Raw genomic sequence first — 16,974 nt, 5'->3', positions numbered from 1 at the left:
AGGGCCTTTACTACCTGCCCCCCATTCCCTCAAAAAACAAAAAACAAACAAACAAAAAAACCTCTCTTATTCTCTGGAAAAGAACTCTTAACCAATAACATTTCCTTATACCTTTTCTCCTAATGTGAGTGGCTGTTGTTGTATATTAAGAGGATGCTCTGGAACCCCGCTTCCCTGTTTAGTTGATTTTTAGTTATGCTGATGGATCTTTGAAGATCCATTAATACCTCCTTACTGGGGGGCAGTGATGGGTTTGCAGCCTGGCTCCACTTACATGACCTTTGGATCTCTAACCCTAAGTTTTTAAACTTTAAGATGGAATTAAAAAGTCCTATTTAAAGGGTTATTGTGAGGATTAATAGAAATAACGTCTGTAAAGTGGTTGGCCGCGGGTCCCACATCATGATAAATGCTCCATAAGGTAGGTGGAGGTTACTGCAGAAGAAGGAAGAGAGGAAGGAAAGACAGTCTTTTGCTTATAGTATGACACAGTAATTATTAGCTTTTAACAGATTTGTGTCTTCCTCTTGGGACAGGTAGCTAAACTAAAAGATTTTTTTTGTAGCATCTTCTCAAGGGTATGTAAATTTTTGAAATCCTCTCCTTTTCATTTAACTACTCTATAATTTGTCTAGCTAATCTGATAGGTATATTGATAAAGTTTCACTTAAAAACAGAATGACCTTCCTTTTATTTTTATATACTTTTAAGAAGGGGTAGAGTGATATGTCTTTCATGAAAACCCACAAACAATGGCACTGGTTTAAAAAAAAAAGTGTATCTAAGCAAAAAATTGTGTCTGTCCAGTAGGCAGGTAGCATTTAGTTTGCAGAGATTTATACCTCCTTTGAATGGATATTTGCATCAGTAGAATTATTTTTGTAGCTTTGGAGGCACCTCCCCATTTTATAATCAATGTAATAAAAACTGGGTGCTTTCCATGTGCATCATGCCCCAAGGTACTAGATAAAAATAAACCAAATTGTCATGTCTCCAGGAATATTTAATCTGAATAATAGAGATCATAGATTCCTAAGGACCCTCAGAATTTAAACAACATGCCAATGGCATCCTTCTCCTTTTTTTCACGATGGTTTGGAGTCTTTTGAGAGATATCTGAGTAGATGGAGAGTAGAGGAAGGAAGAAGGCAGAGAGAAGGGGAGGCAAGGAGATTTTATCAAGGTGAAAGAGGAGGTGGAGTCAAGAGTGGTGGAGAGTGGATGCGAGGTAGGGGTGGGACTGCTAGTCATTCATAATGGGGCTCTGTAGGGACTTTGTAACTCTTAGATTGCACCATTGTTTCAACCAAGACCATCTTCTCAAGCCAGCATGGTCATGCTTACTTCTGACAACCTTGGTAGATTGACTTGGACCAGGTAGAGGCCAAGTGGAAAAGGAGCTGCCCAGGGGCTCCCCATCATCAGCATATTCACCTGTGCACGTCTCTGCCAAATGAATTTTCTTTCGAATTAGAGAAATTTTTTGTGTCTATAGCAGAGGATCCTCTCTTCCAATTTTTAGAAGAGTCTGTGCTAGTTTCTTTATTTTCATATTTCTCAGTGTAGTTTTCTCAAATTCTTTCCCTATTGGTAGAAAGAAAATTCATTAAAAAAAATCTTGTATATTCTTAGTCTCACCCCTTCTACTGTTTAAAATTTGTCTGACCAGCAAGTGTTCTGGTTTTCCTGGCCCTGCTGGCCAGCCTTGTGGCGTGGTCCACCATCTGTGGCAGGTTCAGCAGTAACCAGGCCCAGGGCCATGGCAACCCCCAGCACTTCTTCCCCTCATAGCTACTAAGCCTTCAGTCTGGAGACAAAGCCCATGTCTGTTCTCTTTTCAAGAACTCCCAGATTGCTTTCTTTTACCTTGAGAAGCACTCACTTCTCTTTCACCAGCTAACATTTTGCTCTGAGCCACACTTTTCAGTGACATGAGGAATTGCTGAAAGCTGAAATGGTTAGGACTTATATTCCATTTGTCAGAAATTTCTTTTCTCACTGTTGTTTCCCTATTTAACAAGGCAGGTAAGAGCATCAGCATTTTCTATCTCCATTAGTATCTAGGACAAAGCTCAGCACACAATAAACTAAATAAATATTTATCTTCATGAAGGTTGTTAAGGGCGTTGCAGGGCATGGCCCAGATGCTCACTTCATCCTTTATGTCTGTTTTAGAATGAAAATATCAGGGGAAAGTTGGGAAGAACATACTGAAATATGTGAGTAAATAAGCTGCAGAAATGAATGAAGGTCCATTTCTAATAACTAAGCACCAGAGCACAGGCAGTTAGCTGCAACTGTGGGAGTTACAAGCTTGTAACAGGGGAGTTACACATAGGTTAATCCATGGAAAAAATAGATATGTTACCCTTGCCCAACACTAGTCTACTCTCTTTTTTTAAATCACATAAAGAATCAGTAGAGTCCTTGCCGAAATTTATATAATGGTTTTAGACTTTTCAAAATTTCTAAGTGTTCAACAGTAGAAAAAATAGATAAAGATACCCAGAAGGACAAAACACAATTCCCCTATTCATGAAGTGCTGTAAATTCGATTAAAAGACATATTAGAAACACAAGCTGGCCTTAGCTGAATTGGTTAAAAAAAATACAAAAACCTTAAAGTATTAAATCACAGTGAAAACTATGACACTGAAGCAGAATTAGTTAGAAAAAAGATTCTTAGAATGTAAAAATCAAAATCCTAAAAATGGAGGAAAAACAAAGGACAGACAGACTAGGATGCAGTCTTGAAGAGTAACAGAGAAAGGTGGACATTTAAGTAAACAGAACAGTAGGGAGAATGGATACCCAGGAAAACAGTCTGCATCCAGGGGTTTGTATGGTTTTCTCAAGTTGCTGCAGTTGCTGCATGATCCATCTGGAATCAGGGAAGATGCTGAGTGGCTGGGCATCCCCCAAATCAGAGTCAGCTGCTGTGTGTCTCAATTTGCTCAGACACTGGTTCCGTTTCCATGAGTGCTCGGCTTCCACTCTCTTTAGTATAACTTGGAAGGTCATTTTTTTTTTTTACCCAGGGAAGTTTATGACTTTTTGAAATTTGAGAATACTTGTGTTTCTTCCACGCAATGTCTTTGATTATTTGGTCTCTCTATTCTCTATCATTTGAAAATGTCCATTAATTTGGTGTTTGTTTTTCAGTATGTCCTCTCTGTCTTGAAATTTACCTACCCAACATTATTCCAAGGGTGAGTATTTTTTATGTTCTTTATTCACATTTGTAGGAAATGTCCAACCAGGATCATTATTCTTTTTTTTCTTTTGGTATCATTAATCTACAATTACATGAAGAACATTATGTTTACTAGGCTCCCCTCTTCATTATGTTTACTAGGCTCCCCCCCACATACCCCTTCAGAGTCACCATCCATCTGCATAGTAAGATGCTGTAAAATCACTACTTGTCTTCTCTGTGTTGCACAGCCCTCCCCGTGCCCTCAACGCACTATACATGCTAATCGTAATGCCCTCTTTAAATATTCTTTAAAATATTTTTAACAGCTGATGGGTCTTTTTTTTGTCAAATAGATATACTGTAATTTGTTTAGTTGTTTTATTAATGGGCATTAAAATTATGTCCCATGTTGAGTGTATGAAAGCAGTGTTTTTGGACATTTTATATTCAAATCTGCCAAATTTCGAACTGTTTCTTTGGAAATTTCCTAAATAAGAACTTTGAGTTACAGAATATGAACTTCTTTAGTATTTTTTTGAATATTAAATTCTTTCCCAGAAATGTTTTATCAATTCACAGTTGCCCAGCCTGTATATGAAAGTTTCTATAGTATGGTACTTGAACCATGGCTATTTTTTTCCTCTCTCTGCTGATTTTCTGTGAGCTGAAAATGGTTATCACATTTTTATCACATGTCTTTTCATTTCTTAGATTATTCATGAAGTTGGACAGTTTTCTTATGTTTATTATCCATTTGTATCTATTCATTGAGTTGTCTCTTTGTGCCTTTTACCCTTTTATTTATACTAGGTTTTAGTATTTTTCTTATTAATTTAATGAATTCTTCATATTTTAATGATGTCAACCACTTGTCCATCATGTTTATTGGAATTGTTTTTTTTCTTTTGCAGTTCTTTGCTTTTTCATTTTGTTTATAATTATTTTGATTATTTAAAAATTTTTAAGTGACATCATAGAGAATTTATTGTGTAAACTTCTGAATAAAGCAACAGAGAGAACCACAGGTGAATCCAGTGTGTGGTCTTGTGACTGAGGGATGCCTCATTATTAGAAAGAAAACAGAGGGAAAAAGTGGTTCAGAGTCAGAACAATAGTCTAGATATTTTAGAAATAGCATGGAGGAAACTCAATGTTTCCCTTTTTCACCTGCCCCCCAGCTTAAAATAAATTTTTATTTTTATGTGGACAAATATATTGTTTCTTTTGTGACTGATATCATTACTTTTATGTTTATTTTTCTTTATCATAAGATCATATAGATATTCACCTATATTTCATTAAAGCTTTATTCAATTCTTAATCATTGCCTGTTTATTTTAGTGTTTGGTGGAATGTGAAGAAATCACTCTTTTCCTAAGAGTTTCATTTAAATTAGCCCATTTATGATTTTTTATTGTATAATCCTTCCTTTGCGTTTGGGTTGTTAATATCATATAAAACATTTTTCTAGGATCTATGTTTGAGTATTTATTGGTTAATTTTTACAGAAAGGGGCTAGTGCTAAATTATTTTAATTATTATGTGGTAGAGCATCTCATCCCTAATTTTTTTCCTTTTTATATTTGATATTACACAAAAAAAAACCAAAAAGGCAAGAGTCATGATCTTAATGTCAAAGTAGGTTGAATTCAGGACAAATACATTGAACAAATAAGGTAAGGTGTTATAATACTGGAGTATGCAGTTCAAAATGAAAATTAAATAGTGATGAATATCTACCAACCAGTCAATCAGGCATCCTATTTGTTAAACAAAAACTGCAGGAATACCAGGGATTAATAGAAATGTAACTTTTAATAGAAGACAAATTTATTATTTTTCAATGATGGTTCAGTTGGGAAAAAAAACTAATATATCTGTATATATACAGATATGTGTGTGTATATATATATATATATATATATATATATATATATATATAAGTACTAAGTAATACAATTAATAAATACCAAACACTCTATCTTGAAAGTAGACATTATGCCTTCTTCTCAAATGCTCATGGAATATTTGCCAGGAATAAAATGGCAGTTATTTCCAAAAAGTAGCAATTATACAATCCCAGTGCATCAAAAATAGAAAGTTCCAACCTACAAATGGCTCTTGAACATATTAAAAGATAGTCTTCACTCCTAAGAAAAATATAATTGAAAACTATATTGAGAAATCATATTTTACCTGTAAGATGTACAAAATAAACCTTCAAAATTTGGTAACACAGCATTGGTGAGGATGTAGAAAATAGGTGCTCTCATACACTGATCAATGGGTCGAAGGTCGTACAAGTAGGCCTGAGCGGCACTTTGGCAGTATGTAATAGTATTGCAATGGTTTGAATCCTTTAATCCCGCAATCCCACTTACAGGAATTTACCTGAGAAGTTTACTTGCACTAATGTAAAGGAAATATGTACAAAGATATACATGTGAAACATTTGTGACAGCCAGCACTTTTACATAACCCAATTTTCATTTATATAGAGAAGTTATATCCCTAATGAAATACTATTCAAACGTTAAAAAATAATAAGGAAACTCATGTACTTGACATGCAAAGGTCTTCAAGATGCATTTAGTGGAGAACAAAAGCAAGTCCATAACAGTGCAGTCCAACACCATCTTATAGAAATATATATATGTTTTCCTTATTTAAAAAAAGGTAGAGAAGAATTTTCACCAGGACCTCCTAAACATCTTTAGAATTGTCCACCTTCTTCATCTGAATTGCTCCTTCCCGAGCTGCGGTCATCTCTCCGATCACTGTTGACATTTTAGCTGGGTAATTCTTTTTGGGGGCTGTCCTGCTCATTGTAGGGTGTTCGCAGCATCCTTGGCCTCTACTCACCAGATGCAAGTAGCAACCCTCCCCTCCCCACTCTGAGGTATGACAACCAAACATGTCTCCAGATTCTGCCAAGGGTTCCCTGGGGGTAGACCATATCATTGAGTGCCACTCCTTGAGACCCAACAATTGGAGGGCACGGCCCGTATCTGCTCTGCTTAGCCAGGTCAGTGCAGGTTTCATAAAGGATACATAAAATTGGATCTTATAGGATGGGTGGGTGTTGTCTAACATACAAAGAGATGAGAAGAACATTATGGGTCGCGGTGACAGCATGTGCAAAATCTTAGAAGTATGACATGGCCTGGCACGTCCCAGAGGCTGTGAGCCGCTTGGTAGGGCTGGACTGTGGCTGCCAACCACAGCAGACGGACAGGAGCTGACCCTGGAGAGGGGTGGGTACAAGTCCTGGGAGGCTTGTGTGTCACACACACACACACAAGTGACTTTGTCCTGTAGGCCAGGGTTTCTCAACTGTTGTGTTGCAATACATGGGTGTGTTGAAATTGGTTCTGAAGTGAAGTGTCTCAAGTCATAACTAAAAATAAGGTTTGAAATTTATGAATGATTCACCTAAAATAAAAAAGCAATTAGGGCACAACAGGATAAAGTTATGCCCAGAGTATCCCTGTCACCCATCTGGCATCTTGCTGTGCTTCTGCAGGGGACAGGGTGGGGTGTTTACTTTCTCACCTGTGCCTGGATGCTACATGCTGACAGTGTCTCCCGTGAGCTTTGTGCCGTGTATGTACAGCAGAAAAAAGGCTGAGCTACTGCCTGCGGCACTGGGAAGAATCAACCGTTTTTAAAGCAAGGCAGTGACACAATTAAGTTTGCATTTTAGAACAAACTCTTTGCTGCATGGTAGAGAATGGATGGTGGTGGACAACTCGGGAGGGGGGACAGCAAGGGGACTAGTGCTGTGGTTCAGGTGTTCCAGGGTGAGAGTCTGGATTAGGCAGAGAAAGAGGGGTGGAGATGTGAAGACTTTGGATTTGAGAGCTGCTATGGAGACAAATTCAATAGGATCTTGTGATTAGATGAGGCAGGTGACTGTGGAGAAGGGCTAGGATGACATTTCGGTATCTGACTTGGCTGAGCAGGACAGTAGGATGACCAAGATGGGGAGGGAGAAGTTCAAGGTAACGTCCTAGGCATGTCATCACTGGGAGCTCGTGTGTATCCTGATAAGATCATGGATTTGGTATCATCAGTGCATGGACAGTGGGAGAAACAGTGACTTGGGTGAGATTGTTCAGAAAAAGTCTTGATTAAAAAGAGAAGAATATCAATGTCAGCATTGAATGGTACGGCTGGACTCGGGAATAGTAGAGGTTGAGAAGGAAGGGTCTGAGAGGGGGATGATAATGAGGAGAGCAGGAGCTCTGTTAAATTTACGTGGGCCCTTTTCCTTTTCAGGTGGCAGACATTAATTGGTGGCCTTTTGCTTCATGTGTCGTGGAAACTGGGCTGGACAGAGATCAACAGCAGCTCAAGGTAGAACAGCTTCTTCCCTGCTTGATTCCATGATTCATAGCCTGCTTCCTTTTCACATAATTTAATTTCTTACGGTGTGACACTGGGAACACAGATGTTTATTTGAGTTGTTTGATCTCTTAACCTTGAGAGTCAATGCTTTTATACTGAATAGAACTCAAGTAGTGTTTTCCTGGTTAGTAATGTCACTAACATAGTATTGAAATTAATTGAGTTATACAATTTATAAAACTATATTACTCTGGCATTGTTTAGAGCATAGGACCGCCATGAATGGTTATTAAATGAGCTTAAAGGTTTTTTTGTAAATTTTTCATTTTGAAATTATTTACTACTTACAGAAGAGTTAGAAATAGTACAAAGAACTTTCATACCCTTTACTTATATTCCCCAATTACTATTTATAAGTAATAGTAACAATTATTATTTACTTCACTTCTCATATCATTTACTCTTGATACATGGCTATATATATACTTTTTTTCTGAACAGTGTGAGTGTAAGATGCCTCTTTTCTTTAATTCTGAAATCTTCAGTGGGTATTTCCTATCAGCGAGGGCATTCTCTTACATGACTACAGTATAGTAATCAAAATCAGGAAATTAACACTGATACAATACTATATTATCTCGTCTACTCACTGTATTCATATTTTGCCAGTTTTCTCAATGATATTCTTTATAACCCTCCCCAGGGTCCAATTCAGACCACACGATACATTAAGTGTTAAGATTCTATTAATATAGCTTTTCAAATAGGTTTAAAAGGAATCTCAAAGACCAGGACAGTTTTCAGCCAAAATTATCATCTGAATGGGCCATTCACTCCCGCCTCTCACCTAGATGAATCCTCATGATCCTTTGAGACCATCATGCCTTTCCTGAAATGATGCCCAAAATGAAATGAAAATGAAGTCAAGATTTATGTGAATGAGGTAAACATCCCAAATAAATGATCAGGTCACATTTTCTGCAGTTTCTTTGTTAGATTAGCTGCTTAATTGCCAAGTCACCCCTTTGCTTAGCATTCCAAAGAAGGCTTGAGATTGTGTCCAGTATAAACATGAACAATTTTGGCTTCTCCTGAAAATACAAAACTGGACAGCAAAAAAATAGTATTAAGAGGTTTTATGAAGGAGACACCCTGGGAATATAGATTGGATTAATTTTCCTGACCTGATTACAGTATATATTCTGAAAGAATATTCCACACAAGATGTTTAGTCCGAAAGAGTAGTACATCAAGTCATGATTTTGTACTTTTCATGGCATAACATCCCTCAACTTGAAAAAATAAAGATACTTTTGGGATTTTATATGTGATATGAAGCAAAGGTCTTACTTTATACTCAATTGTTATGGTGGATAGTTCAGTGAGAACTAGGACTTCGTTTAAACAAATATGAGTCCTGAACTCAGTAGACCTGTATTTAGTTAAGTAATGAAGCATCCTGATGCAAAATGATTCAACTTATTCATCTACAGAAGCAAGAGATTGGACTGGAGTGAGAGAACTGGACTGTCAGATTTGGGGCTGAGGTCTGTCGGTGCTGATCAGCAGGGGTCTTCCACTCTGTGTAATTATATATGCATATACAATATCATAGCATATATAACATGTAATATATGACTATATAATTACCTTATAATCTCTGACATGAATTATTTACTTAATAGTAGTCTTTAAAACATCATCTTAGTCATGTTGCCTTACAAGCTATGCCATTTGTTCATACTTAAAAAAAAAATGCTGTGGCAATATACACATAACAAAGTTTACCATTTTTAAACAATTTTTAAGTGTACAATTCAGTGGCATTAAGTACATGCACATTGTTATGCAACCATCACCACCATCCGTTTCCAGAACTTTTCCATCATTCCAAACAAATTCTGTTCCTATTATATAATAACTTCCCATTCTCCCTTCCCCCTAGCCTGTGGTAACCACTGTTCTACTTTCAATCTCTATGAATTTGACTACTCTAGGTGCCTGATTTAAGGGGAATCATACAGTACTTGTCCTTTTGTGACTGGTTTATTTCACCTAGCATAATGTCTTCAAGGTTCATCCATGTTGTACCATGTGTCAGAATTTCATTCTTCTTTAAGGCTGAGTAATTGAATAATATTCACTGTACGCACACCACATTTTTTATTACCTTTGGGCATGGGGAATGACTGGTAGAACTAGTAGAAAAGGTTCTCAGGATTCTGTCCCTAGAAGAAGTCATCCTCTGACAGGAGATGTTTGAGACACTTGTCCCTTGAACCCACATGATGCTAGTTCTCAGAAGATTCATGATCAAATTCCCTTTGGGTCCTCTTGCTAAACTTTTCAAGACCTCTTCACCTCTATTTCTGGGACTTCCTTAGATAGTTTCAAAATTCACATACACCACTTCAGCTCAGTGAAGCTTCTTGCCAAAGATCCTAGTGTCTTAGTTTGTAGTGGATCGTGTGGTTCATAACTGCTGGTACAGCTCAAGACTTCCAGTTGCCACAGGCCCTTGGTGAAAGGGAGTTTCCAGAAGGCTTGCAGCAGGAACCCAGCCCCAGTTCCTGTGGGTGTACCTGGCTTGGGCTTGTGTTTGCCACGCTGCTGTGTCCTCCTGGGTGTGCCTCTCTGACTATGTCATCGCAAACCCCAGCCTGATTTGCTGTGACTGTAGACTCCTGCAGAGAGAGCAGTGGTTGGGCCCTGCTGAAAACAGAAAACAGTAGGAAGATGATTTGGAGCCCCTGAAGTCATCCTGGAGTGGGGATTATAAGGGTGCAGCTGGAGGGTGGGTCCCAAATTGGTACCAAATAGCATATAGCACAGAGAGCTATTCAGACTCTTCTTACAGCTTGGAGCACAGCTGAATCCCAGATTCCCTCTCAGACAAAGTGCAGAACCTGGCACCGCATGATGAAATCATTCTGCCCTGAGGATGTTTGCCCGGGCAGCCGGTCATTATCACCAAGTGTTGGATGACACCCTGGAAGCCTTCTGTCCTGGGGAGAGAGCGCTAGCTTCCAATCACAGGCTTGTCACGCTATGGCAGCTGCTGCTTTGCCAAGCCTCTGCAGAACGCTGAAGTGATTTTTCCAGCAGATGTTCAAATCCTGTGCTGAATGCTTTCTGTAGTACTAAGGTGTGATCCTAAAAGAACATAGGAACCCTGTTCATCTGACCAGACACCTGGTAGCACAGTGAGACCCCGGCACTTTGTATTAGATTTTCTAACTAGGACAGACGCAGGTGTGATTTTGCTGTAGACTTCAAACACCAGCTTCAGGTTCCTGTGTTGCCAGCCTACATGTTCAAATAAAAACACAGTGAAAGTAATTTTTAACCGGCTTGCCACTTTTTGTCCACTATACATAAGAGAGCATACTTTCAACTCTTGAGACTTTAAGTATGACAAATTCTAAGTTAAAAATTCTATGCCACAATACGTCAGTGACCAGAGATTTCTAACAGGTGAAGGAAAAGTCCCAGCCCTCAATTTTCCATTAAAAGTCTTTGCTGGAGAACCATAAAAAAAAAAAAATCTGATAAAACCTTCAAATTAACTGAACCCTATCCCTAAAGAAATGAACAGTAAGCCAATAAATCAGGGTCCTGATATATTTCTTTTCAATGATTGATTATTTATTTGTTTTTAAGTGAGGTAGCTCATCTTCATGATAGCTACTGGTCACTGGAATTACCCCAATATGTTTTAATGTGCTGACATTTCATTTTGAGTGACTCTTGTAGTTTTATAAAAAGTTACCTTTGCTCACAGAGGAAAGTTAGCACTTAAGTTCATGTGTTTTTGGTATTTTTTGCTGTTGTTTTCTCTCCAGAGGAATACATTACTTATATGTGTAAAAATTACTTTTGGGGGAAAGTAAAAACAACTTTCAAAGCTTCCTCAGGAAACATTGAGAGCCACTGAAGAGACATAATAGTGAATAAACCTGAGTGGCTTTTATATGGTGATTATGCTAGTTTCTGGGACATGAGTCCACAGGGCCAGGGATAGTAAAAGGGACAGGATTTTTTTTCACCAGCTTTATTGAGATATAATTGTCAAATAAAAGTGTAAGATAATTAAAGTGTACATAGTGGTGATTTGACATACATATACTATACGAATGAGTCCCATCATCTAGTCAACTAACATATTCATCACCTCATATATTTATCTTTTTTGTGTGTATGAGAATATTTAAATTCTACTCTTAGCAAAATTTCAATTATACGACACAGTTACCAAGTTTAGTCACCATGTTATCTATTAGAGTCTCAGACCTTATTCATTTTACAGCTGAAAGGTTGTCCCCTCTTACCCATCTCTCCCTATTCCCCAACCACTGGGCCCTGGCAACCATTTCTCTACTCTCTGTTTCTATGAGTTTGACTTTTTTAAAAGATTCCACATACAATTCCAAATTCCATGCAGCATTTGGCTTTCCTTGGACAGGATTTTTTAATCTTCTGTTTATTAGTGGCCCCAGGTTATGCCTGTACACCTAGTATATAGGAATCTACTGAACTCACACTTTAAATTGTAGCCGAATCTCACGTCACTGTCACTGTGTGTCCATACAACCCCTTTCTGGCCTCTTCACAGGGCTAATCAACAGTATGAAATGTAACCCCGCCACCCCCGACCCCAACCTGAAATCAGAGATGTTGTTGTGTCTTGCATGTCAGCCTGAGATTTGCAGTCACCCATGGATGGTGTACTGGCAAGGTGCTTATGTGAGATTGTGAGATTTCTTTCTTTCCCTTGTTTGTTGGAAATGAGATATGCCTCACTCACTATTCCAGGACCTTGGTGGCCTGTATTTCTTTTTACTTTTTGGACAGTTTCTGAGCACTAACATCTCCTCTGTTTCGGGCTGTCTCGTGGTCCATTTCCTAAGGCTCACTTGGTCGCACACCCAGCCTTGGCTCTGCTGGGTGAGGGGTGGGTGGGCTCCTGCTTGGACTGCCCGAGGGATGGACAGGCATGGTCCTCCAAAGGTGGAGGTGTTGGGGGCTGGGCACTGCTTTTTTGAAGACTCTTTTTGGCCTCCAAGGCTTGTCAGAACCTCACTGGAGGGGGCGAGATTTCAATTTCAGCATGAACTGGGGTTTTTGGGCCAGGGAATGAGATGAGAAAAGAGAAGAAACAATTCCACATGGGAAGAACCAGTTATGAAAGTGGCTGAAAATGGAACTTTACAGAAACCCAGTGGTAACTGGGTTCTCTATGTCTTGCTAGGGTAAGTTCTGGAGGGTGGGGTCCAAGTTGCCTTACTCTAAATCAGGGGTCAGCACACAAGAGCTAGAGAGTAAGTATTTTAGGTTTTGTGAGCCAGACAAGTCTGTTGTAACCACTCAACCCAAAGCAGCATAGACTGTGTAAGTGGACGGGTGTTTACCAATAAAATGCTATTTTCAGCAACAGGCACCAGTTAGGATTTGGCCTGGGAGCTCTAGTTTGCTGTCATGCTCTGTGAGGAGCAGTGTCATCACAGAGATCTTGGGCTCAAGTGGTATTAGGGCTGAACTCTGTCAAGGAGTATGACCCTCTGTGAGTCAGGAGGGGAGTAGAGAATGAAGGGAAAATGTCTAAGAACAGTAGGACTAAGGGAGGACAGGGAGTAAGGCTCTTTGAGGACCCTATTCACCAGTAATGGATCAAAGAATGAAATCTAGGCATCTTCTGTAAGTAGGCAATTACCACAGGCAGAAGTCCTTGTAAATGTAGAGCAAATACTGACACAATTGTAAGGTGTTACTGCTATAGGCAACACCAGTAGGCAGCAGAGGAACCCTGGTATCTCGGTTGCCTGTTATTTCCGTGTTTGGAAACTGTGTTTTTGGTCCACCAGGTGTCAGTATAGTGCAGAGTATTTTCAAGAACTGGGCTCAAGGAGCCTGTCAGACACCCAGCAATAGATAAACCTCTGAGTGTTTTCAGGGAGCAGATGTTCCCTCAATAATGCATGCTCTATTTGAAAAACAAGTGATTTAATTTAATTAGCCTTCATCTCAGTAACAACAGTTTTATAATTCATGCCAACAGACTGTTGTTAGCTTCTTGTAAGATGGTTTATTTCTCAGGGTTCTTAAGAGACGGTAGAGTGTCACAAACAAAAAACAAACAAGCACAGAACTCAAACAAAATGCAATATTTGTCCTTATAAATCATATTGGAAGAATTATGCATCTATAAATTATGAAAAATCATGCATTTATAAATTATGAAACTAATCTTCAAACCATATCTGGTGGCAAATAGTCCTTCCCCTCTAGGAGTTGCAGTGAAAGCCCTCCCTCCCCACACAGACACACTCTGTCACTGGCTCTGCAGCTCCCCAGAGGCCTTCACACCACAGACTCTAGGCTCTGCCTGGACCACCTACGGATTCAGTTCCATCCTGCCTTCTTTGTTAGTACACAGGACAACGAAAGAAGAAATCAGCACGGGAGGCCTGGATGGTGCCACCTTGTGAATTAAAGGTGGAGAAAAGGTGCATTAATAATATGGACCTGGGGTATTTCTAGTGTGTGGCCTTTGGCCGTCTTCGAATCATATGGCGTTAGGGCCTTAAAGGGAGGTATCTTAGATCGGGGGCTACAGCAGACATACCACACACTAGGTGGCTCAAACAACAAATATTTCTTTCTCACAGCTCTGGAGAATGGAATGTCCAAGATCAAGGCACCAGTGTGGCTGAGCTCCTGTGAGGGCCTCACTGGTTTATGGACCACTTCTTGCTTGCTGTATACCCACACGGTGGAGAGACAGAGAGAAGCTAGCTGTTCTCATATGAGAAGTCTCTTCTCATAAGGACATTAATCCCATCAGGAAGACTCCAACCTCACGACCTCCAAAGGCCCCGCTCCAGATACCATCACACTGGGGGTTAGGGTTTCAATATATGAATTTTGGGAGGACACAAACATGTGGCCTGTAGCACAGGGTGTGTCAGTATAACCTCTGGAAGGTGATTTTGTAACCAGTTACAAACTTTAATGCATATATCTTTGAACAGCAGTTCTGTTTCATAGAATTTATTCTGAATATTACAAAAACATGAATGTGAGAGCGGATATATTCAGGACAGCTATTACAGCATTAGCATAGTAAAAACTGGATTAACTACGTGTCCAGCAATAACCTGCTATTCGGTTATTGTTAAGTTGGGGATAATTGTTTGACATGGAAAGATGTTAAGTTAATCAGGCTATAAAAACAGTGTGTATAGTAGGATCCTGTTTTTGTTGAAGTGCTCATAGGTGTGCACATGGGCACTGTCCGAAAGGAGATGCAGCTAAGTCTTAACAGTGGTTATCTTTGGGTAGTGGGATTGTAATTATAGTATTTTTCTTGATTACCTATACTTTCAAAAACTTGTAGCATGGATAGGTAAAGAGATAAATTGTGTTGTAATCTATAACCATGAAAACAGAAAACTAACTGCATTAAAAAAAACCATGTTTTTCATCCATAGACATGAACTTAGAACTTGGAATAGAGGCAGGTATTTTGTGACTTACAAAAAGATGGATCTTTTAAATACCTCAAGTAGTCTGTAGCCAAGTAGTACATACGTACTCTCCAGAAAGATACCAGTTCGTATCTCATAGCAGTGTGTGAAGGCATTGATTTCATGACCCTCTATATTAGATACTAAATTTTAAAACTCACTAGTTTCTTGGGCAAAACCTAGTATATCATTGTTTTAATTTAAAGTTCTTTTATTATTAGGGAGATTGAATAACTTTCCCTGTGTTTATTGGCCATGTGTATTCATTACTGGCCAAATACACCATAAAGAAAATCGAGAGATGATTAACAAACTAGGAAAAAATACTGGCAACATATAAAACAGGCTGGAGTCTAATACTGTTATTGTATAATGAGTGTTTATAAATCGCTAAGAAAAGAAATCAACTACCAAAAAGAAAAACAGTTAGTGGATACCTTTAAGTGATGGATCTAACAATTCAGATTGTCAGCTGACTGATCTGAATTGGGGAATACAATTACAAATTTAATAAACATTTAATCAACATTCTTATCCCCACTATATAAATGAAAAATCCGAGTTCTCATTGCAGACTAGCTCTGGAATTGAGCTATGGATCCAGGCTTACCTGACCACAAAGGCATTCTTGCCACTGTGCAAAACCCCTGCTCTGTACTTGGGTACCTTCCTGCCCCTCCCATGACTTAGGTGACCCCTAGGTGACCCCAGGCTTAGATGACCTGACCTAGGAGAAAGGGCACAGACCAGGGAAATGTGGGAGGTTTGGCCATCCCTTAGAGCCAACTGCTGGAACATTCCTTGGGAGTGAAGAAAGCTAATTACAATTTGCCAAGATTTGAGTAACCATGTAAATATTATAAGATTATGCTTACCAGTGCCCAGAGCCAGGTATGAATTCCATCACTTATTGCTCTATCAGCCTAGAAAATAATTCTCGGTTTTAGCAGCGCTAACTAGAATTTTAAAATTATAGTTTTGTTTCTTCCTGAAGAAATTATTTTGTAAAAACCAGTTGAAGAGATGGCAAACATAAAGAGGCACCACTCCATAGCTCAAGTTTCACCTTGTCTCCACCCTACCTGGAAAAGTATAGAAGACTCAAGTTGCCACACATTTTATCTGCCCCAGGTTACTGTCGAAAGCTCTGACCCCTCCATGTTGAGATAGCAGGTTAACAGTTGTGGAAACCTTGTAAGCCAGAGATCCAAATGCAAGTTCCCGAAGCAGCAAGTGTAAACAATTCTTCAGGCCATGGAAGTGCAGCTGCTAACTGACTGACTGTTCTCCTTGCAGCTCTTTCGTGGAGAGAGACCTGTGTGTGGGCTCCCAGGACTACCAGGCTGACTTCTGCCCTTCTGTCCTGCTAGCTTGTAGATTTCATGAGTGCAGTGTTGCCTAGAATTTGAGAATAAATATTTAATGAGGAATAAATTTGTGACAAAGTCTTTGGGGACCGTAAGAGACTCATTACTGTGAATAATGGACCAAAGGAGGAAATTATGTTGAAGAAAATGTATTTGACTTGTATGCTTAAAACTGAGGAATAAGAGGATACAAGAGAACCCAATGTAAGACATATTTAATAGTCATTTTGCTCATTGGAGAACCTTTTGGTGAGAAGAGGAAACCTATTCTCTGACCCCAGGTCCTTACATCCATATCCCTACCTGACATCTCTGCTTGAATGTTCCAGAAACTTCTCAAGACTTAGTTGAGGATTTTCCCAGTCAAACCTCTTCCAGTTTGTTGCATCTAAGTGCACCACCGTCCATCACACTCTTTAAACTGGAAACCTGGGAGTTATTGTTGGTGTCTTCTATGCTCATCCCTCAGTGGAAATCAACACCAAGTCCTACTGATTTCTCAAATCGGTCCATTCTTTCCATCTCCATCATCTCTTGTCTG

At 39.1% G+C, this 16,974-nt stretch overlaps 1 protein-coding gene across 9 annotated transcripts in view; it reads left to right on the top strand.

The window, feature by feature from the left end:
* TMEM241 (transmembrane protein 241) overlaps nucleotides 1-16,974 on the top strand; it is a 110,025-nt gene that overhangs the window by 1,024 nt on the left and 92,027 nt on the right. For 6 of the 9 annotated variants that reach the window (XR_012121182.1, XM_073212894.1, XM_017661414.3 and 3 more), the window contains 2 exons: nucleotides 3,163-3,209; nucleotides 7,475-7,552. Coding sequence is in view for 8 of the 9 variants with exons in the window: in XM_073212894.1 (XP_073068995.1) it covers nucleotides 3,163-3,209; nucleotides 7,475-7,552 (125 nt within the window). In the remaining variant the exon portion in view is untranslated. Of the gene's footprint in view, nucleotides 1-2,092; nucleotides 2,220-3,159; nucleotides 3,210-7,474; nucleotides 7,553-8,310; nucleotides 8,487-16,974 lie in introns of those variants that run through there. The other 3 variants (XM_073212892.1, XM_017661415.3, XM_037017708.2) reach the window with 3 other exon arrangements.

Source organism: Manis javanica, chromosome 9 (genome assembly GCF_040802235.1).
Source record: "Manis javanica isolate MJ-LG chromosome 9, MJ_LKY, whole genome shotgun sequence".
NCBI lineage: Eukaryota > Metazoa > Chordata > Mammalia > Pholidota > Manidae > Manis > Manis javanica.
The sequence above is the reverse complement of the archived record's forward strand: the minus strand, read 5'-3'. Positions and strand labels throughout refer to the sequence as shown.